The sequence below is a fragment of the Aricia agestis genome, chromosome 17, assembly GCF_905147365.1.
Source record: "Aricia agestis chromosome 17, ilAriAges1.1, whole genome shotgun sequence".
NCBI classification, from domain to species: domain Eukaryota; kingdom Metazoa; phylum Arthropoda; class Insecta; order Lepidoptera; family Lycaenidae; genus Aricia; species Aricia agestis.
The window spans coordinates 11,003,184-11,030,298 of record NC_056422.1 but is presented as its reverse complement, the minus strand read 5'-3'; the positions used below and the strand labels follow the sequence as shown (position 1 = coordinate 11,030,298).

Genomic DNA, 27,115 nt, shown 5'->3' with positions numbered 1-27,115 from the left:
AATTTATTTGCATTTTGTTTTAGATTTATTTCATATTGCAATTTTACACCAAAATTATGAAAATAGAATAAAGATCGCGAATACTCGTGCCAATACGCACAGCATGAGTGTAGAAATGCGAAATGGCGCCACGGCGGCGCCGCGCGTGGACTGCGGAGTGCACCGACTGTACCGTCCACAGAACAGTCAGTTACCATGTTAAACCGTGGTAACTGACTGTTCTGTGGACAGTCAGTTACCACGGTTTATACGTGGGACAGTCAGTTTATACGTGGGAGAGCTATGCTTCGGCACGAATGGGCTGGCTCGACCGGAGAAATACCACGTTCTCACAGAAAACCGGCGTGAAACAGCGCTTGCGCTGTGTTTCGCCGAGTGAGTGAGTTTACCGGAGGCCCAATTCCCTTCCCTATCCTCCCTTCCCTTCCCATCCCTACCCTCCCCTATTACCCTATTCCCTCTTAAAAGGCCGGCAACGCACCTGCAGCTCTTCTGATGCTGCGAGTGTCCATGGGCGACGGAAGTTGCTTTCCATCAGGTGACCCGTTTGCTCGTTTGCCCACTTCTTTCATAAAAAAAAAAAAAAAAAAAAAAAACCACCTGGGATTTGGGAAGTGATTCTTCATTCTTATAACTCGAATGTATAATTTCGATGTTGTGTCACTTCTGTAAGTGATAAATAGTACGAGGGGCAACCTTTCCCAAATTCTTATATTACTATCTATTCTTATCTTATTTTATAAAAGTATTAACTATAAACGTCGATGCTTGAGCTAAACCTGTAGCTGAGGTGAATTCACAAACACTATATTCTTAGATAAATGATTGGTCTCGCGCTCGGCGAGATTAATCATTTATCTCAGACTACTTTAAATATTAATCTGATAGTTAATTTTACACACCGATCACTTAATAATGTACAAATATTATTAGTAAAGCATGTGACATTTTTGTTATTTTTCCATGAAGGTTGTGAGGCCTGCAGTGCAACATTATAATAATAATATAACGATCTTTGTAACGCTTTTCCTTACTTCGATTTAATAATTCTGAGTGTAACATCAAGAGAAGTCAGGAGAGAGAGGCCTTGAAATTCGCTATAATATGAATGAATGAATGAAATATCCTCTCTTATAAAGATACAGAAGGAATACAAGAAAATGTTATAGAGTAAGCACTATTATCCTTTATTAAATAAGAATTTAAAATGACGCTACATTTGCTATCTGTCCCTACAACTGACTGCATTTTACTACATACCTACTAGGCACAGAATACACATCTGGCTCGTACTACACTTTTAGAACTACACGCTACTGTAGTTAGATCTACGAATTACAATAGGTACTGTATTTCGTTCTGTAGATGGTAAACATAAGAATAGTGGACTGTGATTTGTGGCTAAATGAACAAAGAACTATACAATCTTAATAAATCACAGGGGTACCTAAATTAAAAATTTTAGGAAATTGTTGAATAGTTGCAGGTCAGTTTTGGAAAAAAAAGATCAAAATCGGTCTATCAATTTGGGAGCTACAACGTCTCAGATACACATCTGTGTACAGTGTATGACTATGACGTAGGTGTAGAGTTGTAGACTGTAGATACCTACTTCATACTTGTAACATAGATTTTTTCAGTGTTAACGGAAAAATTTAACTAAATCCATATTCCATACTAATACTATAAAATGCGAAAGTGTGTCTGTCTGTCTATTACCTCTTCATGATTAAACTGTTACTTTTATGTTTTAATGAACTGATACTTGGTGTCCCGGAAAAAACGTACGGTTTCCACGCGAAACGAATTTATAAATATTTTAACTTTAACCAATACTACGTTACAGTATGTTAGAATTTAGGATTTGACTGTTGGAGCTTGTATGGTGTCCATTATATGTTTTGAAATTAGATTATCTACAAAATTATACGTTTTGGGTTCAAAATACGCACATAGTTATGCCATAAGTTACAACTTAACTGGGACACATAATATATCCCAGTTTGAGCTACTTTTAATTGTAATTATAGAGGGTTAAATGGTATAAATAACCCCTTTATGTGCTAACTGCTGTTAACTCCTGGGAATATTCGCAAATGTTGTGATTGCTAGTTTATTTATTAAAAATTTTGTTAAAATTTTGTTAGCATTTATTTATTGTAATTTGTTTACAATAAATAAATGCTAACTTTATAATAATTACAATAATTATTAATTACAAAATATGTATAGGAACAAAAGCTAGTATTTCTTCTTTCTGGATTTTACATCAGGTATGTAGTTACAACTTACAATATTCCTATTATATTAGTCGTCTCACTTAACTTTAAAATAGCTAAACATTTAGATAAATGATCGTCAATAGCACTCAATACTAGCTAACGAATGCATCTGTTCCTTAATTATTTTTAAGTATACCTTATTGACACAATTTGTGACAACTGAAAAAGTATACTAGAAAACATGTGTAACGCGTAATAACATTTCAATTTCAAACCTTCTTCCTCCCGAAATACTGTTTATTTTTCTTTGCCCTGACAATTTTGCAGGCAAAAACTACATAATCGGTTGTCTTAACTTTACTTTTTCTGAACGAAATAAATCCTTCATGAATTTGGGAGTCCCAAAATAAGCCTTAAGTATGTAGTATAGGATTCATTTTCGTGCAACTGAAAATTGGTTCACCTATAACCCAAAAACTATTTATCAGTATTTATTTGGTGAAATGTCATCATAACGTAATTTCCTAATGATTTAAGCGTTCTGTGAACTAATCACACATGTGTTATATTATTTAATGATCCAAAATAGTCGATAGGTAGTTTTCTAATCAATGCAGCAACTGAAAAACTTTGACACATGTGTTTTAACCTTAAAATATGTTAACTTTATTAATGAAGTTAGCGTATGATAGAAGCGAATATCTCAATATTAAATCCTACTAATATCACAGAATAGATAATAGTACAAGTAGATACTAATATTATAAAGACGAAAGTTTGTTTGGATGTATAGATGTATGGATGTTTGTTACTCTTTCACGCAAAAACTACTAAACGGATTTTAATTACACTTTACAACAATATAGCTTATACATCAGAATAACACATAGGCTACAATTTTAACCGACTTTCAAAATGGGGGAGGTGTTATGTTCGTTTTCTTATGTTCAACGATTACTCCGCCGTTTGTTAACCGATTTTCAACATTTTTCTTTTGGTATATAGGGTATCATCCCAATTTGGTATTATATTCACAAAAGTGGTGATCTGATGAAGGATCCATAAGTAATCGAGGGAACTCCTGAAAACTTATAGGGAAACATGTGGTTACTTCGGTTTCGTGAGAAGTATTATAAGCATATGCTACCAACAAGTAAGGTTTTGCACCGAGATATACCTGGTATACCGTGGTTCGGAAGATGCTGAGAAAACTCCTGGTTCCTTATAGATACACGTTTGGGAGTTTCGGCGCTGTTTTAAGAACGGAAAGCATATTATGCTACTATGCAAATTACATTCATCATCATCATCATCATCATCATCACTACCTTATTATACCTGCATGCATCGTCCCATGGTTATGACTTATGAGCCTATAATGACCTTGTATTGGTACTTTTCATCTTTTAGATTAAAAAAATATATACCTATTACCTACCTAATATTATAAACCTGAAGAGTATGTTTGCTTGAACGCGTTAATCTCAGGTACTACAGGTCCGATTTAAAAACTTATTTCAGTGTTAGATAGCTCATTCATCGAGTAAGACTATATGCTATATATTATCATGCTAAGACTAATACGACCGAAGAAACTCAGGAAAGCGGGAAAAACGGGAGAAATATTATAAATTACGAACTACTGGAGCAATTTTTATGGCAATATTAGGCACAGATATAGAGACCAAGTGAATGGAGTAGGGACATAAGCTATTTTTTATGGGAAAATGTACGGTTTCCGTAAAAATCTAGTAGTAAATATTATGCGAAAATCGGAGCAGAGAGCCGGGCGCTACTAGCATATAGAGTAAATAGTACTCCGACCAAAATCCGACATGGTGTCATATCAGAAATTTGAAAGAATCGAGATTTCATTCGATATAACCTACGAATAATAAAAACTAGATATAACGTAGCGTCAAAACTCAAAACTAGCGCGCTTGAAAAATGTAGCGTATTCCATCTAGCGCGCTATAAAAATATAGCCGTTAGGAACACCACTGATCAGAATATTGACTGAAACGCTGTCAAACGTCGAACAAAACACGTCTGTGCTGGTGCTGCCGTCTAGCGTAAAAACATTGCAGAAATATATTATCCTAATATGACACAACCTACTTTTTATTGTTTTATCTGCGCATTAAGCGTCATTAATCAATTATGACATTTTCGATAGGTATACACTCTAAACTGAACGCGAATAGACTATATTCAACAAGCGTAACAGTTATTACTTATTAGATAAGTGAATGTTAACACGGACGGTTCTGAAGATGAATAATGAATATTAATGTCATTAACGACAATACCACCTGATGGACCCTACAGGTGTTGAGCAGAATGGGGAGGACGGTGTGTTCCACTGTGCACCTATGAGGTTGCATACAATTTAAATTTTAATATAATTTATCAAGTCTTCTGTGTCCAATATTTATTTATTTTTTATTTATTTCCCTGTTTCTAGATTTTTTACCAACCGGTTTATGGCTATCTATCTAAGATTTTTTAAAACAGGTAATACAAGGACAATTATAGGTCTCCTATTTAGCAGCGGCCAGCGCTTTTATTTGGCGGTTTCAAAACCTTTCCACAGTAAAAAAAATGCAACAGACTTAAATGTAGTCAGCTGCTCTGAAAATAAAGAACGCGAAGAGTCAACATAGAATAGCCTATGCTATACCTACCTAAGAGCAAAATAAAACTAAGCAAAATATAACTAATATCTAAAATAATATTATGGTTAAGTTACATAAGTAGCCTCAAACTAACGGCCGTCCTCAAAGACTTTTAAATATGTAATATACATCGTTAACTTTAATTTGATAAAAAGTTTGAGAGATAATCTATATTCTATATACTTTGTAAATATAAGTCAAAATTTTCATCAAATATAATTCAAAAATAATTTCTCCGAGTGCCGCTCGTGCCGTTATAGTCCTTTTCATTATGTAAAGCAGTGCCAAGTGGAACCCACCACAATGTACACTGGGGCGGGCACGTGCGGTGGTGCCACCTTGCGGCGGCGACAGGTGACGCGCACGCGAACACTCGGAAACGGAAATTCCGAATGCCGTGTTACAATTACCTACTCTATTGTTCTCCGTTGATTATGGTCCAGTTTGTAGACTATTATAGTAGTAGCACTAGCAGTCCAGGTACATCCAGAGATTCTTGATTGAATGTGGTTCTTAAGACTTGATTATACCTGCCGAGTAGAGTGACGACCGACGAGACAGTGCCTTCGGCCAAGCATTCAGATATCATAATTACTATTATTTATACAGGGTGTAACAAAACTATTAGTGATAAAACACCATCTGTATTGTACCACATTTATGCAATAAATCATTATTATTATTATTATTAGGGCATTAGGGTGTATATAGGTCCCCTACATAGAGTTCGCTGTAAAAGTAGCTGCGCTGAAAGAGTTTTTTTTTTTTCAACTTTGTATCGAAAAACACATGACGCGCGGGCGCTAGCCCGTACAAATCACAGAAAAAAAAATCTTTCAGCGCTGCTACTTTCATAGTGAAAACTGAAACCTATATGTATAAGGAACACATCACACATCCGGACCGCCGACCCATTGTGTGCGGACCAAGCATGTTCCAAGATGAACTTCGTTAAAAAATAATTTCGGTCTCGACCATGTCTCGACATACTGATGATTGATGAACATAATTATTGTCACTTTTCTCATTGATACAAACAAAATACACCATTGTAATTTCCGTAATAACATTTGTTTTTTTTTTTTAAATGTGTGGGCGTAGCGTAGGTTATTTTATTTCTTAAAACGGATCCCGAGCGAAACTACTTAGTGACCCCTGCCCTAAAGTATTATCTCATTTTGTTACACCTTGTTTAGTAAAAATGTCCGAAAGCACTGTCTCACCTTACTCGGTAGGTGTAATCAAAGCATTATACATGTACTCGGCCGAGAGTACTGCGCCACTCGTCCGTGTCACTAGGGCTAGTCGAGTCGAGACATCATAAAAAAATATCCACAGTCGAACATAGGACCTCCACCTATTTTGGAAGTCGGGAGAAAAATGGACGAGTCAGCGTTTACTTTATAACGTAAACGCTGACTCGTCCATTTTTCTCCCGTCCAATGTAGGTACACCACATCCACGTGAGAAAATGGGGGTCGTAAGCACTGGCCACTGAGCAGGCATAAAAATGAATTTGGTTTCCATAGTGAAGAACCAAAATGTTGCCTCGACTTATTTTCTCACCTTATATTCAGCTCAGCGGTTGTTAAGTAATAGGTTAGTTATACATAGGTACTTATAGTTCTTAAAAAGGTGCAAGTTTCCATAGATAGATATAGATAAATCTAAGACTAATCTTCCCTATTCTTTCGAGATTTTGAAATTGTATATTGGGACTCCGGTGCACCCCACACCGGAGTCCGGATCTAACAAAATATTTTGAAACTCTGCCTGTTGCCATTGGTATCGAGCAGTCAACGACAAAACAGTCGTGTTTGTGGTATTCAGATTTCAGAGTGCTCTTAAATCATTGTACTTCAATCTTACTATTATAGTTACAATAACAGCAATCCGCATTTTAGAGTACCTATTTGTTTTTAATAGTACTTATTTGTTTTCCTGTACTAAAACAAGAGAGCCTATCAGGTTCTAAACTCTACAACTGAGCGCCATCTAGTTTAACATTATGCGCTTACAAACTAGCTATTCAGCGGTAGATGGCGCTGAATCAAGTTAGGTTAATAAAAACATTAGCTAAATAATTATTAGAGTATTAAAAGTCTTGAATAACTATACATTGAGCGGTATTTATTCGAACAGAGTTTCACCTTACACGTCTCAAAGTTATTTACAGAATGAATCAATCAATGCAATATGGCTGGCTTTTATACAATTTTACACAAAAGAAACGAACTGCCGTTGACAATTTAAATATAGTAAAATAATTAAAAATGGCTAAGAATAAGTTAAATACATAGTTCTAAATATTAATTAATGTACTTCCCATATTTAAGATAATTATTTACTTAAATATGAGAAGAGGAAGTTATAACTGAAGAAAATAATCCTCCTGCCATTTATAACTAACTATTTGTCAAAATCAAGTACCTTACTTATTACTATTTAAAATATAATAATCACTTATTAAAATTATATATAGTGACTAACATAATATACCGATTTAAATAAATAAATATAATATCATATAGCTTGTCCTTTGACATCCGCTAACATAATTTAAATTACGTATTAAGAAGCTGTGCATATTGTCTAATTTTGCATCATTCTTTACAAATAACAGGGTTTTGAACATATGACACATTTTACGATAACAATTCGAAGATACGCGCGTTGCCATTGTATGATGTATCTCTCACGTATAGGTACACCGTACACGTACGTGTATAATATGTTATACTTATGTAGGTACACACTACACAGTATATTATGCGTGTTTCCTTTAATTTGACTAGTCTGGAAACGTCAGCGCCTAACGAGCGTCGAACACATTACGCAATATTTTTTAAACTGTTTTCCTATCGTTTTGTTGCATCACAGCTGCTTTATCTTGTTAGTTGAAGGTCACCAAAATGTCGTTACCTAAAGTGCTTGTTGTGAACAAAGCTTTTCCAGCTGCCGGTTTGCAATTATTAAAACAGAAGTAAGCTCTATATTAAAATTTGTTACTGTTCACTACGTTACTGTTCAGTTTTATCGTTTCACTGATGATTTTTTGATTTCGGATTTCGGAATATTATTTGACATTTCAACTGTCAACTGTCAGGTCGTGTTGGCGCGAAAATCGAATGGAATTTCTTAGCATGCTGCTTGATTAATAAAACCAAGATGAATCTAATAAGTTCATACAAATTATACATGTATAGTAATATTTTTATTTATTTATAGTTGTGTGATTTAATATTTATTTTAATTATAGCTTTTATAATCTAAACTTTTATTTACATTTTAAGTTGATAAAAATATTATTTTTGACTTCAGGACTACGACAACTGTAATCCCGTGTTATGAATACGAACCGGACTACTATAGCAAAGTAAAAAATATTGTACCACAGGGATTCGATGCTATAATTTGGAATACAAAGTATCGCTTGACAGATGAAATTTTGGGATCGGCGGGTAGGTAGAAATTATATTAAACTTAATTTTATATTTTCTTCATATTATTACTCTGCTTTGTTTTATGTTTTTCTTTAGCGAGTACAGAAGTTTATTATACAATTTGCTGATATCATTAATTAATTTAAAAAAGATTATATACTATAGACTTTGTTCATATTATTAAGAATTCCTATAAAATTTATTGTCGAACTTTTCCAGGTCCCCAAATCAAAGCAATCACAACGATGGCTTCTGGGTACGATCAAATCGACGTAGACGCTGTATTGAAACGTAATATACCGCTGGGTAACACACCGAAGGTACTTGACGACGCCGTTGCTGACTTAGCAGTTGGTATCATGATAGCCGCTGCAAGAAGATTCAAAGAAGGGGTACAAGAATTAGAAACGTATGTATTTAGTACTTTCAGTAATCAGCTTTTTATTTATTTCATTACAATATGCTACAATATAAAAGTGTCTTGTTCGGTTTGTTACTTGGAATCCTAACCAGTAGAGTATTTTTGCAAGTCTGACCTTTAGAAATTTTCGAACCATGTCCAATTTAAAAAAGTAGTAAATTGTAATTTTTAGGGGCCAATGGAAGTATGGTGTTCAGTGGATGTTGGGACAAGATATTAACAATAGCACAGTCGGGATTATTGGCTTGGGAGGTGTTGGTCAGGCCATTGTCAGGAGGCTTAAAGGCTTTGGTGTCACACGATTTATTTATAGTGGTAGAAGTGACAAGCCTGAGGGTGAGTTTTAAGAGGCAGTTATAAGTATTTATCAAAAACAATAATAGCTGAGGCACAGACCTAAAACATTCAACAAAATGTTTATCAGTCGAATTATACCTTCATTGCTACTTTAATTACTACCTACTTGCAGTCTCGAAGGACCATTCATGACTAATACTCAACTATTGTATATTTTCAGCTGAGAGTTTGCAAGCCGAACGTGTGCCTTTGGAACAGTTACTTAAAGAGAGTGACTTTGTTCATATTTGCTGTCCTCTGTCCAACGAAACCAAGCATCTTATTAACAAAGATACTTTGAATATTATGAAGAAGAACGCGGTTCTTGTAAACATTGCTAGAGGAGGTACTGTATTACTTTTTTGATTATTAAGTTAATTACTTTTATTCATAAGCATCCATTATGGAAACACCAACTGGTAATTGCCGATTTAGATTTCATAACAAAAGACGCTATGTTCAGAGACAATTTAATATCGGACCTCTGTGTTGTTCGTTGGGTATATTTCCAGATTTTATATTGTGGTTTTTTTCTTCTTAGTATCAGTCTGCAGCTCTTCATTTGTCTTGTTTGAGTTTTTCAAAATGATTTTTACAGGTATCGTTGATCAGGATGCCCTCTACCATGCACTGAAGGAGAATAAAATCTTTGCTGCTGCCTTGGATGTAACAACTCCGGAACCCTTGCCTAAAGAAAATCCTATTGTTTCTCTGCCAAATTGCTGTAAGCTCATCTTACGACTATTTTTTATTTCTCTTCATCGTGCGACATATCTATCTAAATGTATTTAAAAATCTTATTTTTCAGTGTCATTGTTTGCACTAATATTGTTAGATCAATTTTTTCTGTTACTATTTAGACTTTCTTCTTATATTTTTGTAATGTTTCAGACATTATTCCACACCTCGGAAGTGCCACATTCGAAACACGAAACGCGATGGCCAAAATATCAGCACAAAACATACTTTTGGGATTGGAAGGAAAGCCAATGTTGTATCCTGTGTCGTAAAAAATGTGCTATGTATTTATAATATTATCCTTATTATGATCATCTATTTCAATGACAAAAAATGCACTTCCTACAGTATTTACATTATTTAAAGGGAATGCTGGATACAAGGCCAAGTGAGAGGTCCTAAATAGTTAAATACAAGTGTATTTTATTAAATTCAATGCATAAAATCGAATTTATTTTTATTACTTACTAGTTTTTAATAATTTTAGTACCTTTATTTACTTTATTTGGAATTTAAAATCCAAAAATCTCTTAAACATAATATCAAATTATGTTTGAGAGATGGAGATATCTTATGTCTTACTCATAATCTAGTGTCTGCTTACTATGGTGCACAGTTCGAGTTTAATTTAATTCATGCAGGTTGTTTACAAACTAGTGAAATAAGGGCATACTATAAACCAGATAATAATATAAAATAATCAAGTCCACAAGAAGTTTTATTTTTGTTGTTAGATTTTTAATTTATTATGTAGACTGTAGAGGTTGTTTGAGGTAAATCTACATTTAATTTGCTGTTTTAAATGTTAAAACAGGGTTGTAGCCTGTAAGTTAGATTTTTACTTTTGAAATCTTACTTGTGAAAGAGTTACAAATTTTACTACCGTTTTTTATGAATGTACAAAACCAATTACTGACAAGTGATAACCCTTATGATAAACCCACAAATTAAGCGCTATACAAAGTAAGTTTGTTTTACCTATTTATTTTTTATTAAATTGAAAGAACTATGAAAACTACATAATATTGAATGCATATTATACGAAAGCGCTTATAATTTAATAAAAATAAAGTTATAAAGGTAAAAATATAACCTTCTCTCGCTTAAACGACTAAACAGATTCAAAAGAAATTTCCGAAAATAAAAAAAATAGTTTTATCACAAAATGAATGATTCACGATTTCTGCGTGAAAAAGTTCCGGGTGGCATTTAATATGTATAAAAAATTCATTCATTCATAATATTATATAGTTTGTAAATAGCCTTAGCTTGTCCCTATTATATAAAACCGGTAAACTCCATTTACCCGTGGCCTTCATCTCAATACAACTGTAGCGCAAACTCATGTTTGATAAATTTACTATCTTTGAGTATTGTATTGTACCTGATAAAAAATATTATCTAACAATGTACTGTGCAATATTTGTTGTCGTCACTATTGCTTTGCTACCGGCTAGCGAAGGTGCGTCTCTTTCAACAAACATGACGAAAGATATAAAAGTGTTGGTATCTTCAAACGATTATCCAGAACCTGGATTAAAAATTCTTCAAGAACAGTAAGTAATACTCGTATTAATAGAAAAGAATATTTAAAAAATATTTTTTTTTTGTGAAAATGTATTTTGAAAACTCATTCATACAAGATTCTTCTTCTTCTTTTAAAAATGGCCGCCTCGGTGAGTTGCCAATGTCAGAGTGGTTAAAGGACTTTGCTCTATGTAGCGAAGGTCTGGTGAAGTCATACAAGATTCAAACAAATTTGTTAATTGTTAGTCATACTCATAAGTTGTCAGTGTCAACTGTCAAAACATTTTAATTACTTATTCGTCTTCTTTGTGTAGTTTTAATTTCAAAGCTTTTGCCAATTTAGTAGTGTACCTACTATTTTAAAAAGTGATCCTATTCTATATTTTATGTTTTAAATCGCCTCATTTCAGCTTTACGGTTCTGGTAAGTCGTTTTTCTAATTTTGGCGAAGAGGGCCTAAAGGAGAATCGAGAGGAACTTCTAAAACTAATCCCAGGATGTTCAGCACTCGTGTGGATATCTCATCACCCAATCACAAAAGAGCTTTTAGACGCAGCAGGTAAACATACTCCTAACGCCGCGGCCGCACATGCGTAGTGCTTCGTGCCTAAAACGATACCATTGGACGATCTACGTGTATCGTCCAATGGTATCGTCTCATATGATAGCACGAAGCTTCGTACGATAGACGCATGTGCGGCCGCGGCATAATATTAACTAGGAAGATAAATTATTTAAATCAATAGGAACATGATTTTGAGAAGGATTTATATGTCATTGTAACTAAAAATGGCTTTAATTTTTGTTTTATTTAAGGTCCCCAACTGAAAATAGTGAGCACAATTTCAGCTGGCTACAACCATTGCAACGTCCCAGAACTCAAAGCTAGAGGCATCAAGCTCACCAACACACCTAACGTTCTAAGCTCGGCAGTAGCAGAGATAGCCGTTGCGCTTATGCTGGGCGCGGCTAGACGCTTCACGGAGAACCTGGATCAAGTGCACAGGTAACTTTATAACTATAGTACAAAGCAAAATATTATGTACTGTCAGAAAAGTTGATTCATAGGCAGATGGTGGACCTAAGTAATTTGGTTGTGCTGTGTCAAACCCAGCCAGATCACGAGTAACATCGAATTGATACAATTTAACCCGACCTAATTACGTAGGTCCGCCATCAATTTCTTCGATGGTACAATCACGGAGCTAATACAGAGCTCCGTGGGTACAATAGACCATCCTCAGTCAGATATTAGACATCAGGCGCACGCACACTGTGTTAATTATTTCCGACTTAACTCTAGAGAGGATGTCGTCTTTCTGTTACAGAGGAGTATGGGAGATGGGCTTCCAAAAAGTACTGGGCCAGGATCTTCGTGGGAGCACAGTGGGTATAGTAGGTTTGGGTGGGATTGGTCAAGCTACAGTTAAGCGGCTGGCCGGTTTCGAAGTCGCTAAATTCATCTATACAGGTCACAAAGAAAAACCTGAAGGTAAACAGTATTCCTAATTCAAAAACACGCGATTTCTAAAGATTTTACATTTTAAATTAGATTCGAAATTTAAAAAAAACTCCGACACATCTAGCGGCCAGTAGATGAAACTTTTTATGAGTAGGAAAATTACATGTGTTCAAACTCCAAGTATAATTTGGCTTTAGCAATTTGACTGTGCGCAAAAATTTTGTCAAAAATCTTATTATGTTACCTTGATAGCCAAAAGTAGCATATAATATAATGACAACATATTTACTGTGAATTTTTTAATTAATTTAGGTATGTATTAATGCCATCTATCGGTAGAAATGTCATTTTTGTCCAGAAAATAAGGTATTAATATATTAGATTTGTTACATATTACTTAGAATTGTTACATATCATTTATCAAGTATAATAAACCTAAATTGCTAATGAATAGACTATCGATTATGTCTCCAGAAAATGGTCACTCCTTAGATATTAATTATACCTGTCCTATTTGTATCTCAATCGTCATAAATTCATAATATTATTATTTCGACCAATTATTTATTAAAATATTTTATTGTTTTCAGGTAAAGCTTTGAACGCAGAGTTCGTTAGCTTAGACACATTGTTGGCTGAGAGCGACTTCATAGTATTAGCGGTCCCACTGAACGAAGAGACCAAGCACATGATCAACCAAGCCACCTTGGCTAAGATGAAAAAGAACGCTGTCTTAGTAAACGTTGGGAGAGGAGGTAAGAACACCAGCACTATCTCTTCACATCACCAGTCTGGTCGCAGATCACCTAGAAATTCGTATGGTGACCTATCACTTCTTGTCTTTTTCACTCACGCACGAAAATATTGTCATTGCGATTTTAATTGTTGAAACGCCGCAGCATGCTTGAAGTAAAGATTACGAATTTCTTCGTGTACCAAAAAGTGCCCCTTTTTTGCTTAATACCTACATAGTGATTTCAGTAAGATTTTTTAAATTACAATTTACAGAGTTGGTCGATCAAGACGCACTATATGATGCTCTGAAGAACAGAACCATCTACGCTGCTGGACTGGACGTCACTACCCCAGAACCTTTGCCCAAAGATCATAAGCTGTTCACCTTACCCAATTTGTGTAAGTACTAAGTACCATCGAGGAAATTGATTCCTAAGCAGTTGACAGACCAGCGTCATTTAGTCAGATCATGTCAATTCAATGTTATTTGTGATCTGTCGGCTGGGTTTGACATAACGCGACCAAACTACATAGGTCCCCCATCTGCCTAGGAATCAACTTCTCTGATAGTACATTTCTCTATTAAACAGAAACTTGATAGCAGGCAAAAAGACAGACTGTAGGTAAAGAGACAGTGCTCTTGTCACTTGCTTGGATAAATAGGGACGTCTACCAAAATAGGAAGCCCCCAAGAATATTTTTTTAATTAGTAAAATGACTAGATGCCTTGTATTCTAGTGTTTGATTTTTAAAAAATAATAAGGTCCTCTTCCCTTCTTTCCAGTTGTCCTGCCACACATTGGAAGTGCTACTGTTCATACTCGTGACGACATGGGCATTCTCGGTGCGAACAACATTGTCAATGAGTTTACTGGAAAACCCCTTATTACCCCTGTTTTACCTTAACATCTTTACAGCTGTAATTATTATATTACTTTATGATCATCTTGACTAAATAAATGCATGAGCTCTTTAATTTTTTTTTTAATGTGTTACTTAAGTTTAGTTAATTAGCCCCCTTTTATATAATATGTGTAATAGTTATATTTATGAACAATTTTATGTCCCTGTCTGATACATTTGAAAAGTTACTTGAGAGACAAACAATACTTTATTTAGCTTATTGATTGCATAACTTTTTTATTAGTTATGTTAGACTTTAAAGAGTAAAGAGTGATTCTGAATAAAATAATGTAGCAAATGTTTGGGTAAAAAATAAGGGTTCAAAAAAAATAACTTAAAAAATTTATTTAACATGGCTAACATTAAAGTTATAAAATAAGAAATATTAATATTATTTACATAGTAGTCATAGTAAAGGCTTGAATATATTACACAGGCTACCTAATCAAGTAGTCACATATTTTTATCATATAAAAATGTTAAAAAAATTTCAGATCAACCAATGGCTGCAAGAAATTATTTTTATACATTATCATCATTAAAAATCTATTATGAACAATTAGCAAAATAGTTCTACAGAACACTTTTGTTTCACTTTGTAACCAATTTTATGAACATAATCATATTATTATGATAAAATATGAATACCATGTTTATAAGAATTACAGCCTTTTCACATTATCGGTACCAGTACCTGATATAAAACTGCAAAACACACATGATGTGTTTTTAATATCCAGAAAGTATGTTGCAATGTTAATAATTATACTTTTCTTTGTCATGTTGCATATTAAAACATACCTGTCTGTGCATTATAATGTGAAAGGCCTCAAAAAGTACATTGTCTTAAGGAGCATCAGCCACAATTGTTTCTAGATCCTTTAGGAATGGTTCAATTTGGCTCTCCAGTGATAATATGTGACCTGTGTTGCAGTTGTCACTGCCAATAAATGTTATTACAAGCGGCAACTTATTCATTTGGATAACCTGCAATAAACGAAGTGACTTAAAAGTTTAATTGAAGAAATTATGAAGAAACTACTTTTAATGCATAGCGGAAAGAGATGTGTTTGTAGTGTAAATACAAAAGCTTTGGAGATTAACACATCCATCGTGGGTATCGCAGACACAATAGATTTTCAATTGATATGCGGCAGCTGGCTGCCGCTTGGAGATTAATAGGTTAAGAAAATACAATGTTTTTTAGAATTTTATTGTTACCTACCCAATGATATTCTACTTAAACAGATCTGTTACGTTCATACTATTTTCCGGCTTAAATTTCTTCCGAACAACATTGACAAATTCGACAGATAAGTGAAACAAAAGATACGAAATGCCATTTACATAAAAGAGACAGACTAACTAAAAGACGACCCAATTGGGTCGTATTTGAAGCTTCACAACGCCCGCGGTAATCATTGTTGTTACCTGATAGCTGGAATACATGGAGATTATCGTTTTATTTCTTCCTAAGCCTAGTTTACTCGCTTGGTCCGTCGCCATGCCGAATGTTGATATGAAATTTGGTCTCAAAGCAAGTTGGGGTGCTTTCTCAGTTACCGAGCGCACTACGGGTACTCCATCCCGATCAGTGATCAGGATGCAATGAAGACCGTTAACTCTAAACACAAAACACAACGAATATGAATGAATTAAGCATATATTATTAACTTTGTAATGACTAATCTTTTAACGAACTCACTTCTCTAAAAGATGATTTAAATGTTTCCGTAAGTCGTCAACCATTATTGATTTAGTAGTATTTAAATATAGAGAAAAGTTTGATCTGTGAAAATCCTGGGGTTTAGGTAGAAAGGAACAGAATCCAAACAAAATACCGTAGGTGAAAGAAATCCAAATCACAATTTGCAAAATTACAATTTGTTTTCCTATTTTTTGACATCTCTGTTGACAGTTCTCACATCTGCCATTTGCCAAGTGCCAAGTGTCATGTAATTTTTTTTAAGCCCAGCTGCGCCAGACAGGTTATAACTTATAATATGGCATCGCGGTCCATGGACTCGTCAGTCGTCACTCGTCACTCGACCGTGACAAATAAATAAAAATTTGATAAAAATTCAGAGCAATCAGCAAAAGCCAAAATATCTCAATGTTTTGACTTTGTGTACCTGCAGGCTGCAGCAAATAGCAAAGGGATTGATACTGTATGAAATGGGGAAGATTTCATAGTCAGAGGGCGCCACGCGTATGATCTATTTACATTCTATGGTTCAGAGCGGTTCATACGAAATATTTTTGTATAACGTTTACCTGTGCCACGTTTACCTGTCTGATGTTTACCTGTGCAATGTATTGTACCTGGAAATTAAATCAGCTCAAAGAAGAATTAAAGAAGAGGGGTGCTTCCTGTAGTGGAAGAAAGGCAGACCTTGTAGAGAGGTTAGTAAATAAAAGTAAATAAATTACTACAGTACCTACTTTATATTTTCTTGGCGAATGTTTTTACTGATTAACATTAAACTCTTGACCATAATTCTATGAACCTTTATTCACTTCGTTTATTATTGTTTGTGAAAAACAAGTTCTAAGCTATCTTCTGCTTTTGTAGGTTTAAGAAGCGTATGATAGAAATTTTAACTTCACTGATAAATCATGTCCCTCAGAACCAGTACAAACCGAAGTTATGGTCATACCAAAAGACGATTATTATAAAGATATAAACAGCAATACCCCATTGCCACCATTAAATAAACATCAAATACAAGAGTATTTTGGAGAGTGAGTATATTAATTCATTTAATAAACTTTTTGTACCTATAAAAGATCATTTTTCATAATCAGGAAAAAAGTTTGCTGTGTTACTCTACTTACTTAATTTTAATTCTTTCAGATGCAGTCAATCATTAATAAAGGGGAAAAGTTTATACGAGAATAGATACCTTCTTATATTAAGAGCTGTCTCGATAAATGATTTTACATAATATATAAAAGGTTTTTGTAAAGCAGCAATGAAAAAAACTCAGTATGAGGTTAATATTAAATTATACAAAAATGGTATATTAGAAGAGACTAATTGTGAATGAACAGCCGGATCTGGAGTTAATTCACATTGCAAGCATGTTGCTACTGTGTTGTTTGGTACAGTTGATATGATTGAACATAAAACTGTAGTATTAGAGGAAGTGTCCACTCAAAAGCTATAGAGTTTTCATCGCCCGAAGAAAAAATATTCTTCCTCACCTCTGAAAGCACAAAATTTACCATACAAAAGAATTAGAAGAAAAGTTTTATAATAATTTTCTGTAAAATGATGTCCACAAAATCGTAAATATGAAGATTGCGATTTCGCCAATTGACAACATTTCAAAATTTTTAAGCCTTAAAATAAAAAATACCGTTTCTTTAGTTTCTTCTCCTGATATCAAAAAAATATTCAAAAAATTTTTATATTGCTTATTTACTGAGAAAATAAATAAAAACTGAAAAATACGCTGTGACGTCATACTTACGGCATAATATCATACAGTTTGTTTGCCTGGTGTAAAATAGTTTTAAAAAGACAACATGAAGCATAAAAACAAAAACGTCACTGTCAACCACCTGTCAACACTGACATTTCTAAATAATAACATTACCTCATTGGTTACCTATCCTCCAGGTTGACGATGACATTGACAGACGTCATAATAAACGTAACAAACTTACATTGACAGATTTTTTCTTTTGTTAAAGTGTAATGGAATTAACCGTTCAGACGTAAGTATGACGTCACTTGGCGCTTACGTCTCTTTAAAATACGAAGGATTAAAATCTATTTTTTAGGTATCATAAAAACATAATTTTGAAAAAGCAAGAAACACGTGTCGCCTTATTTTAAGTCTACTTTCATATAAAATAATAAAAAAGCCATGTTAAAATTTTGAAATGTTGTCAATTCTGGCCGTTTTATTGCTTTAGCCCACAACCTTTTCCTATTTTTATCTTTTGGGAACAAAAGATAACCATTTTCCTTGCATCCCGGCACTGCACACTTTGTCATTTTTATTAGATTTATTATAAAAACGTCAAAAAGATCTCAAATGTAACGATGCACAGATAGGCATAGCGGATCATAGGAATCGCGACACCTAGCGGAGAAAAATGGCAAAAATCTTCCCCATTGAAAGGGCGAAGAATATACAATTTCTAGTTTCTAATTTCTTATCTATGTTTTTGACTTTTATGATTTATCATCTGTGAGCAAAATGGAGAATCTAGAATTGACAAGTTTGTGAATTTCATTTTATACATTTCGTCTTATTTTTGGGCCAATAACTGTTTTTTAGATCGTTTACGCACCTAGTAGTTACGCTAAATGTAAAATTGAATGTTTTAATTTTGTGACGGTGGCTCAAAACCTGTGTAATTCGTTTTACTTTCCAGTAAGAACTACATTTGGTACGATGATAACAAAAGATATAAAAATCTCGTCTTGTCTCCATATATGTTCTTTTTATTCGCCAGTTTGTAGTACATATTAGCGAGTCATGTTAAACGAGGAGACTGAGTCGTAGTTACGTACACGTAACTGTAAAAAAAGTGATTATAGGGTTTGTGACGTCACTGAGAGAAATAATAAATTTCGTGCTAGTGTATGATGTTTACTTATCTTTTTCTGTGAGTGCGAAGATATTTGTGTAATCGTGTCGAGTGGGAAGTTCGGGGTGCGGAGTCGGTGTTCCGCGAGGATGGGCGGCGATGTCTGCCCCCTCCGATAGCGCTCCAGGCTCTTCACCATGTGCGTGCACGAATATATCTCTTATGCAATTGTTTCATGAGCTAAAACAGAAGTTCCCCGGTGTTCCCGATCATGTTGTGTCCAATACGATCGAATTGTACTGCCACGACAAGAAAGCTTGCGAGACCCACCTCCATCGCGAAGTCAAGGCCTCCCTAACGCACGCCTACCATGCCTCATCCTTGGCCGCGGCCCGCCAGCTCAGCGAACTGAAAGCCAATCCTCCGGTCAAATGTCGAAACCAGCCTATCGTTAAGCACGACATTGTCAGATCGGAAGCTCTAGAGGCGACGACCTGTCCAGGCCCCCAAAAAGCGACCATTAGCTCCATAGCGGAGCTCAAAGGGAACATAAACACTGATGATAATCAAAATATTGTGTTGGAGAAAACTGGTGAATGTAATGTATCAAGTCCTGTTACGGTCAATATCGACAAGTGTGAGGCAAAATACTGTTCAGATTCACCGAGCGATTTAGAGCTAACCAATGAAGATAAGAGTGCCCAGGTGCCAGCCAGACAACCTGTAGATTTTCCCAAGAAAATTGTAAAAAATCAGCAGGATGGCAATCTGAAAGAGCAAGAGAATACGAATTATAGAATACATAAGAGCAATAAGATTACAGCCAACCTCAATGAAAAATTAGAGTTTGTAAAAGAAAAGAAAACAATAAAAAAAGAGGAGATCAAACTTCAGGAGAAGCCTCAACGTCCTAACACATTGAATTTTATTAAAGCAAATCCGGACGCGGGATTTCAAGAAAATTTGAAGCAACCAAGCTCAGAGCCCTGTCGGACAGTCTCCCCTGCACCACCACATAAAGAAGCAAAAGAACAGAAGCCCGGGAATTACAGACAAGAAAGAGGTTTCCCTCTCAATTTATCTGTGAATGTCAACTGTCATATGGACTTGAGCCATGGATACGATCCATGGTTAGAAGATTACGATAGTCCAAGAGCAATCACGTCAGTCAATTTGACAGTCTGTACACCGACATCCAACATGGCAAGTCCGGTGAGAGATACCAGGGATGATGACAGTGGCTTTGAGGGTCATGTTACAGTGACGGTGAGTCCAAGTACTGCTAGAGCTCCTAGAAGAAGAGCACCGCCACCTCCGCCACAGGCCTCACAACTTGAGTCCCCAAGATTCACGAGAACTGCCCCTGAACCACCTGACCAAACCATAGGTAAGCTTAATATTATATTAGTTACATCCATATGGTCGCTGTTAAGCATTTGTGTACTAGCCCAATTTTTTTTTTTTTGTAGAATTTTTAATTTTGAACAAGACTTGTTTTAAAATGTCTAAAGAACATAATAATTCATAAATCTATATGTAATTTTTAAATCTGTATATAATAAATACATACCTAATATGTAAAAAAATATTATAGCACAATGCTTATGGCATTAAAGCACACGCACAGTTTGTTTGGGGTGGATCGGGGCTCAGTGCAGGGCAAAATGGGATAGCTCCAGTGTGACCACTTTTAAATCACTCGTTTCTCGATATATCAAAAATGTTGCTATATTCTACTAAAATCTACTAGACCGTGTTTTAGCTTCTACCGAAAATCTACCTTTATTAATCAATGTATTCTAAGTGGTTGAAACTAAAATAAAACTAAAATGTTTATATGGACTGTCTTCATTATGAATTTTAAATTTTTATATTATTTGTTATATAATATCGATCTTCTATTAAAATTTACAAAAAATCATCAGTCATTCATTTGACCTCAAATCTACCAAAAAGTGGAAATCTATGTGAAGTGTGGTCACACTGTTGCAGGGGCGCAGTGGGTTTGTCGGGCCTTGCCGGGCCTTGTCGCATTGACAGAAATCCGCTGCGCCCCGACACAGTAAACGATACGCGCATCCCCTTCCATACAAATTGTATGGAGGCGGATTTTTGCGACGCGCCGGCACGCTGAGCCCCGGCACGGCCTGTCTCAATGTGCTCACTCCTTAATGCAACATTAGCCTAAAATAATGAATTATAATCAACTATTGAAATTATTAAGTCTGAGTGATAAGATAACAAAAAGTTTTATTTTAGTTGAGGAAACAATTCTCCGAAACATAAAACAAACAATATTATCAGTAACATAGTACTAATCTTATCAGTAATTCATTTTTTATTTAACTACAAAAGTTAGGTTTTCTTAACTGCAAAATATGTTGTTATGTAATGCATCAGTATTGTCATGATGAAAATAAAAGTCACTGCGGTAAAATTACTATACAGGTTGATATCTTTTTTATTCTTGTCAGGTGCATTCCTAGGGTGTTTTCCAATAAGAGCATTATAGCGCATTATGCGGCATAACGCTTAATGTTGAATGTTCCAACAACAACACCCCTTCGCACAATCAAGCACTATCAAAAGTAGTGGTTTCGCTTGATGCGTGCAATGGATACCAACTCTGACAGAAAAGTAGTTTCAGCATAATTCGACATTAAGCGCCACTGAGTCGCATTCGCATTATGCTCCCTAATTGGAAAACTAGGCTAAAGTATGGGAGGAAGCAAATAATGCTAAAAGCCTGAATACCGTTACAACCTTAATATTTATAAGAACTAAAAGTGTCCAGGAATCAACAACTCAGGACATAAAAAAATCTTCTGTTAATTGATCTTGTTTTAATATGATTTTCAGATCGTTCCCTTATTGAACGTCAAAAAGAGCGTCTTTCTAGGTTAGCTAGCGCCCTAGCACAGGAAAAAGGACGGCTAGCTCAGTTAAACCAGGAGACACAGATTTTGACTGCACCGCCTCCCACACCAAATATGACTCAGAGGCTCAAAGATTATGTTGAGTGGCTAAGGGATAAATGTGATTCTTTATCAAAACGTCTAGAAATGCAAGGCACTGGTAAGTATGCTAGTGTATACTGTATAGCATTGATATCATCTCAGTGACAAATGAAATGGAAGGAAAAACCAGAGCTATTGTCCTGATATCTTTTGATTCATTTTAAAGACTAGATTTTTTTATCATTTTTTAAACACAAAGTGGACTTCTATGTTACCACTTTTATTTAAATGTGCAAATAAATAATGATTATTATGTTAATTTTGCTAAGTATAATTTTTGTGCTTACATTTATTTTGATTACATATCTACATAGATAATACAAACTAGATCTGTGTTACTCAACTATGTGTCAACTTTTTTCAGAACCCGATGTTGGGAATTTCTACAGCAACATCTACACGGGACAGAGGCCACCGTCGTCGTGGCAGTGTCACATGTGCACCTTCCGGAATCATCCACTGTTGGACAAGTGCGAGGAGTGTGACATGCCACGGATACTCGTAGGTACGTCTCCCGCTACCACACATGACTCCGGGTTTGGCTCCTTCCGTGACAGAAACAGACGAGGCATCAAAAACAGTGGCAATACAGACGTAACAGATGCCCCCATATCCAATCTGTGTAGTGACTGTCATGCTGTCAACGTTTGATGCCTTATGAGTGCCTTACAAGTGCTTGTCTTAAGTGGAACTATATAGGTCGTGAGAAACTTAACCCAGCATGTGGCATGACCACTGGCAACATGGACTTTTGTTGTTGTCATTATGGCATATTGCTATTTGTTCCTTCCTGTTTGTAACATTTTGAATTATTGCATGTTTCCATGTGTTAAGTGTGTATTAACAATAGTTGTATAGAAATTACTATAAAGTAAGAAAATATTTAGATTTGTTACCATTCTATGGTCATCGATTGAATTTATCGTTATTTGTATATTTGACTTTATATAGGGTTTTTACAATTTACTAATTGGTTATGTTAAGACTTATTCTGTATTTAAGATGTTATTTAAGTTTCGCGTTATAATTTAGGTGCGATGTTATATATTTATTGTTGTAGTTGTAAAGACGAGCCTGATCTATTTTTACATCACTGTATGTCTGGTCATAACATCACAAGATCTCATAAAAAGACTATCAAAGCACCTTGCCAAAAATATTTGTTTCGAAATTTTTTTGCCAACTTTATATCTTTGCTCAAACATATTAATTGCTCAGTTAGGTTTTGAGTAAATCATAATAAAAACTTAAAAAATAAACTATAACAAATTTTCAATAGGAAATATAAAAAGGTGTACTTAAATTTACCGTTTACGTATAACATTAAAACAATAAGTTGTTGGTTAAATTATACAAAAATATAATTTATATATTTACATTTTATTGTAGTTCTAAATATCTTATTACAAATTATTTTATAGATAGACCATTATTCATCGCCTTAGTGCAGTAAAAAAATTATAAAGAGCTTGAATAATCTAATTATTATTATAGAAAGCTGAAGTGCACATCACCGAAAAATATACAGAAGTCAGAATGAATTTAAAAATGGGCATGAAATGCAAAATCAAAAGCCATTCGACCAAAAATTTTTATTTCAAGTCAAGCATTCAAAATTCATGTTCCTTTTTTTCAAAACATTAAAATTTTTTTGAAATAAAATATTTTTCCTATTTTATCATGATATTTTTTCATCCAAACCAAGCTCGCAACTTTTTAAATGCTTTTCAATAACTCTTTAAGCGTTTCAATAACTTGTAGCCTATACTTTTAGTTTTGCATTTCGCCATGCCTGGTTTAGAAATTATAATATACTAAACAAACTTTAATCTTATCAACTTATTCAAGTTATGCCTATTAAAATAATGTGATATACATGCCTTTTACATTTAGTACGACATATCAATAAAAACTAACATTCCTATATCGTATTTCGTAATATAGAAAAGTATTAACAAACAAAAAAGCTAGGGCCTAGGTATCTTATAAAATATATTTACAAGAGACTTTGACGAATTTTAATAATTAAGTTAGTCTGTTCACAATTCAATACTAAAATTATTTTAAGTTATCCAGCTGCCTTACTCCAGACAGAATCGAATCAGTTCGATGTCAATGCTATTGCTACTTCCTACAGGGTATAACAAAACTAAGTGATAATACTTTAGGGTGTGTATGTGTTCCTCGTAGAGAGTTTACTTGTAAAAGTAGTAGCGCTGAAACACAAATATTTTTTTTCACTTTTGTATGGGCACGCGCCGCAGCGTACGAGTTTCCCCATACAAAAGTGAATAAAAATGTTTGTCTTTCAGCGCTGCTACTTTCACAGTGAACTCTTTACGAGGAACACGTACACACCCTAAAGTATTATCAGAAATTAAAAAGTGGCAACAGCGTAGTGTCATCCCTTTTTTCTAAGATTGATTTGAAAGAGATGTTGCCATTTTATAATTTCTTCACTTTTTTGACAGACTATAGTTTTGTTAAATTGTATATTTGCGTAAAATCGTGCTGCGGCTCAATTTGGAACTAATTCCATCCCAACGGCTTTTCCCACTTCTGCCAGCTATACTAGCGCACGATCGTGCTGCGGCTCAATTTGGAACTATTTCCAACTCAACGGCTTTTCCCACTCCTGACAGCTATACTAGCGCACGATCGTGCTGCGGCTCAATTTGGAACTAATTCCATCTCAACGGCTTTTCCCACTCCTGACAGCTATACTAGCGCACGATCGTGCTGCGGCACAATTTAAAACTAATCAGACTCGTAAATCAAAATCGTATCAGTTTCGGGGGTAAGGCTGGTCATAGACGTTTTTGAGATTACCTATATAAAAAATAATGTATAGTCATGTGTGTGTCAAGAAAGTCATGACAGGCAAGATTTTTTTAAATTAACTAAAAAATAAGAGAACTTTATTTTTTTTTTAGATTAAATTGTGCAAGGTGGCAATATTTAAAATATAATAAGCGTTCTCTGTGAAAATATAAAGAAAAATTAATACACATTTTAAGCGTGATTACGTTTATAAAATTTTCCCCCCTGTCATGACTTTCTTGACGCACTATACAGTCAAGCACAATAGATTAGCACAAAACTTTTATGATTAATAATGTGCACGTCATACATTTTTGAATATTGTGAAATTTTAAAATGATAAGCAACTAAGGAACGATTTTAAAATTGAAACAAAATTTTCTGCTTACTTCAGTATTGTAATTATACAAATGATTGTACTTTATGAATATTTTAAAGGAATTTAGAATAAAAGTTTTGATTGAATGTTGTGTTTTTGAGATTCAAAACCTAACCTAACCTAACCCATTCCATTTTGCTGTTATAACTAAGGTAAGACTGTTTTTTAAATTTATACTTAGTTTGTGAGTGTTGTTGAGCATTTTACTAAATATTAACTGAAATATTTTCATTTTAATAATATATTATTGTGTTATACAGTTCGGGCCCCAGATGGAATCACAGTTCGCTTAATGCCTGGTCGTCGAAGTAAGTATTAACTTTAACCTTTATATTATCATCAGATTGCTATTAGGATACGACCTTTTAGAAAGAAGCAGCATAATCATTATTATGCCATTACTTATCAATAGCAAGAATAAATAAAAATCAATATACTCAAAAACAATTTTGTTTCAAAAACAATTAGACGAAGAAAACACCCTGTAGTGCAGTTCTTTTCTTTATAAAATACAACGATTACAGTTTCGTTTCTATAATTGTCTTTTTTTTTCAGAAATCGTGCGGTCGTGGGTTATATGATAAGGTGTTTGAGAGGTATAATTTTATATATCACGCAATCTATCTTAAGTGCAGTAGTCAAAAAATAAACATATCTGTGATATTCGCATTTGGTATTTTAAATTTTTTAGTTTAGATTTAATTTGATCTACACATTCCAATGACTAAGTTCCTTGATTATTTAAATTAAAAAAAAAATACGTTTTTGCCGTGGCTAACAAATCTTCTCTGATCTGTCTGAGTGCTCTGTTCTACCAAATGCGAATAACTAACTGTTATTTTCATTTAAAAACTGCTGCATTTAAGATGGATAGGGAAGATTTATTTTTATTTTGAAATGTACCTACTACTGATTCAAAATGCATACGCATTTATTGTCATTTGAGATTTGATAAAACAAAGAGTACTTGGGTGGATAATTTTTTTAAATGTTCACAAAGATCTTTGAACAAAAAATATATAAGTAAAGGACTTCTAAAATAATATTGTAGTCATTCTATAACTTTGGATTGTATGCTTTGCACTTTGCAGTTGGTTAAAACGAATACTTATCTGTCCTTACAAACAGTTTCTAATTATTACAGTTATTTTATTGAGTTTGTATTCATAATCATCAAGTTTTGTTTCAGATATTTTTTTTCTGAAACATTATATATGTCTTATACAGTGTGTTTGTGTAAACACCGTTATCCTTGAAACCATCAAATGAGACCGTCAAAATGAACAACTTTTTCTATGAGAACAATGCTGGGAACTCAAAAAAATCGTCTTCATACCCATACAAATTGCCGATCCGGGCATCCGTATGGGTATGAAAACGGCATTTATTTTTCGAGTTCCCAGCATTGTTCTCATAGAAAAAGTTGTTCATTCTGACGGTCTCATTTGAGTGTTTCAAGAATAACGGTGTTTACACAAACACACTGTACAATATTTTACATCGTTTTTAGGGTTCCGTACCCAAGGTTAAAAACGGGACCCTGTTACTCAGACTTTGCTGTTTCCAGGCTGTACCTATATAATTATATTCTCAAGAACCGCAATAGCTAGACAGTTGAAATCTTTACAGATTATGTATTTCTGTTGCCGTAATAACAATAAATAGTAAACAAAATAAAATAAATATTTAGGGGGCCATACATCAAACTTTATTCTGCCCTTTTTTGCTCGGTGTCAATGATGTAAGAACTCAAAATTTTCATAAAATGTAGGTATTTTATTTTAGAATAATTAACAAAATTTAAATAAAATAAATATTGAAGGTGGCCTTTCATACAAAAATCGCCACTTTACGGTACGGAACCCTTTGTGCGCGAGTCCGACTCGCACTTGGCA

At 34.3% G+C, this 27,115-nt stretch overlaps 4 protein-coding genes and 2 long non-coding RNA genes across 7 annotated transcripts; 4 read left to right on the top strand and 2 right to left on the bottom strand.

Annotated features, from left to right (window-relative positions):
* Positions 1-4,147: 4,147 nt before the first annotated feature.
* Positions 4,148-8,073, bottom strand: LOC121735512. Its single transcript, XR_006036866.1, has 4 exons — positions 8,062-8,073; positions 5,762-5,767; positions 5,308-5,312; positions 4,148-4,222 (listed from the first exon to the last, which is right to left on the bottom strand). It is a non-coding gene; the product is annotated as an uncharacterized LOC121735512 (long non-coding RNA).
* LOC121735490 (glyoxylate reductase/hydroxypyruvate reductase-like) lies at positions 7,684-10,285 on the top strand. Its single transcript, XM_042126335.1, has 7 exons — positions 7,684-7,880; positions 8,219-8,358; positions 8,560-8,749; positions 8,934-9,097; positions 9,279-9,443; positions 9,696-9,821; positions 9,989-10,285. The coding sequence occupies exons 1-7, from the start codon at positions 7,810-7,812 to the stop codon at positions 10,105-10,107; spliced, it is 975 nt and encodes a 324-aa protein (XP_041982269.1). The 5' UTR covers positions 7,684-7,809; the 3' UTR covers positions 10,108-10,285.
* Positions 10,286-11,138: 853 nt separating this feature from the next.
* LOC121735484 (glyoxylate reductase/hydroxypyruvate reductase-like) lies at positions 11,139-14,535 on the top strand. Its single transcript, XM_042126325.1, has 7 exons — positions 11,139-11,391; positions 11,773-11,921; positions 12,179-12,368; positions 12,691-12,854; positions 13,415-13,579; positions 13,833-13,958; positions 14,344-14,535. The coding sequence occupies exons 1-7, from the start codon at positions 11,180-11,182 to the stop codon at positions 14,463-14,465; spliced, it is 1,128 nt and encodes a 375-aa protein (XP_041982259.1). The 5' UTR covers positions 11,139-11,179; the 3' UTR covers positions 14,466-14,535.
* Positions 14,536-14,854: 319 nt separating this feature from the next.
* On the bottom strand, positions 14,855-16,364 carry LOC121735507 (ragulator complex protein LAMTOR3 homolog). Its single transcript, XM_042126354.1, has 3 exons — positions 16,168-16,364; positions 15,894-16,086; positions 14,855-15,449 (listed from the first exon to the last, which is right to left on the bottom strand). Exons 1-3 carry the CDS (start codon positions 16,209-16,211, stop codon positions 15,309-15,311), a joined length of 378 nt encoding a protein of 125 aa, XP_041982288.1. The 5' UTR covers positions 16,212-16,364; the 3' UTR covers positions 14,855-15,308.
* A 276-nt stretch (positions 16,365-16,640) lies between these two features.
* On the top strand, positions 16,641-17,756 carry LOC121735514. Its single transcript, XR_006036867.1, has 3 exons — positions 16,641-16,865; positions 17,035-17,204; positions 17,317-17,756. It is a non-coding gene; the product is annotated as an uncharacterized LOC121735514 (long non-coding RNA).
* Positions 17,757-18,678: 922 nt separating this feature from the next.
* On the top strand, positions 18,679-25,859 carry LOC121735480. Of its 2 annotated transcripts, XM_042126320.1 has the most exons (5): positions 18,679-20,391; positions 21,864-22,079; positions 22,386-22,526; positions 25,481-25,528; positions 25,776-25,859. In XM_042126320.1, the coding sequence occupies exons 1-5, from the start codon at positions 19,164-19,166 to the stop codon at positions 25,799-25,801; spliced, it is 1,659 nt and encodes a 552-aa protein (XP_041982254.1). In that variant the 5' UTR covers positions 18,679-19,163; the 3' UTR covers positions 25,802-25,859. The 2 variants fall into 2 exon arrangements, with proteins under 2 accessions (XP_041982254.1, XP_041982253.1); XM_042126319.1 differs by lacking the exons at positions 25,481-25,528; positions 25,776-25,859 and having other exon boundaries at positions 22,386-23,367.
* Positions 25,860-27,115: the final 1,256 nt, after the last annotated feature.

Excerpts from the sequence above, each read along its gene's own strand:
- LOC121735490 (XM_042126335.1), top strand. The coding sequence starts at position 7,810 with ATGTCGTTACCTAAAGTGCTTGTTGTGAACAAAGCTTTTCCAGCTGCC. Across the intron at positions 7,881-8,218 it reads TTGCAATTATTAAAACAGAA|GACTACGACAACTGTAATCC; the intron begins GTAAGCTCTATA and ends TTTTGACTTCAG. Across the intron at positions 9,098-9,278 it reads TAGAAGTGACAAGCCTGAGG|CTGAGAGTTTGCAAGCCGAA; the intron begins GTGAGTTTTAAG and ends GTATATTTTCAG.
- LOC121735484 (XM_042126325.1), top strand. The coding sequence starts at position 11,180 with ATGTTTGATAAATTTACTATCTTTGAGTATTGTATTGTACCTGATAAA. Across the intron at positions 11,392-11,772 it reads TTAAAAATTCTTCAAGAACA|CTTTACGGTTCTGGTAAGTC; the intron begins GTAAGTAATACT and ends GCCTCATTTCAG. Across the intron at positions 13,959-14,343 it reads GTTCACCTTACCCAATTTGT|TTGTCCTGCCACACATTGGA; the intron begins GTAAGTACTAAG and ends CCTTCTTTCCAG.
- LOC121735507 (XM_042126354.1), bottom strand. The coding sequence starts at position 16,211 with ATGGTTGACGACTTACGGAAACATTTAAATCATCTTTTAGAGAA. Across the intron at positions 16,087-16,167 it reads TTAAATCATCTTTTAGAGAA|AGTTAACGGTCTTCATTGCA; the intron begins GTGAGTTCGTTA and ends TTTTGTGTTTAG. Across the intron at positions 15,450-15,893 it reads CCATGTATTCCAGCTATCAG|GTTATCCAAATGAATAAGTT; the intron begins GTAACAACAATG and ends CGTTTATTGCAG.
- LOC121735480 (XM_042126319.1), top strand. The coding sequence starts at position 19,164 with ATGTCTGCCCCCTCCGATAGCGCTCCAGGCTCTTCACCATGTGCGTGC. Across the intron at positions 20,392-21,863 it reads ACCACCTGACCAAACCATAG|ATCGTTCCCTTATTGAACGT; the intron begins GTAAGCTTAATA and ends TATGATTTTCAG. Across the intron at positions 22,080-22,385 it reads TCTAGAAATGCAAGGCACTG|AACCCGATGTTGGGAATTTC; the intron begins GTAAGTATGCTA and ends AACTTTTTTCAG.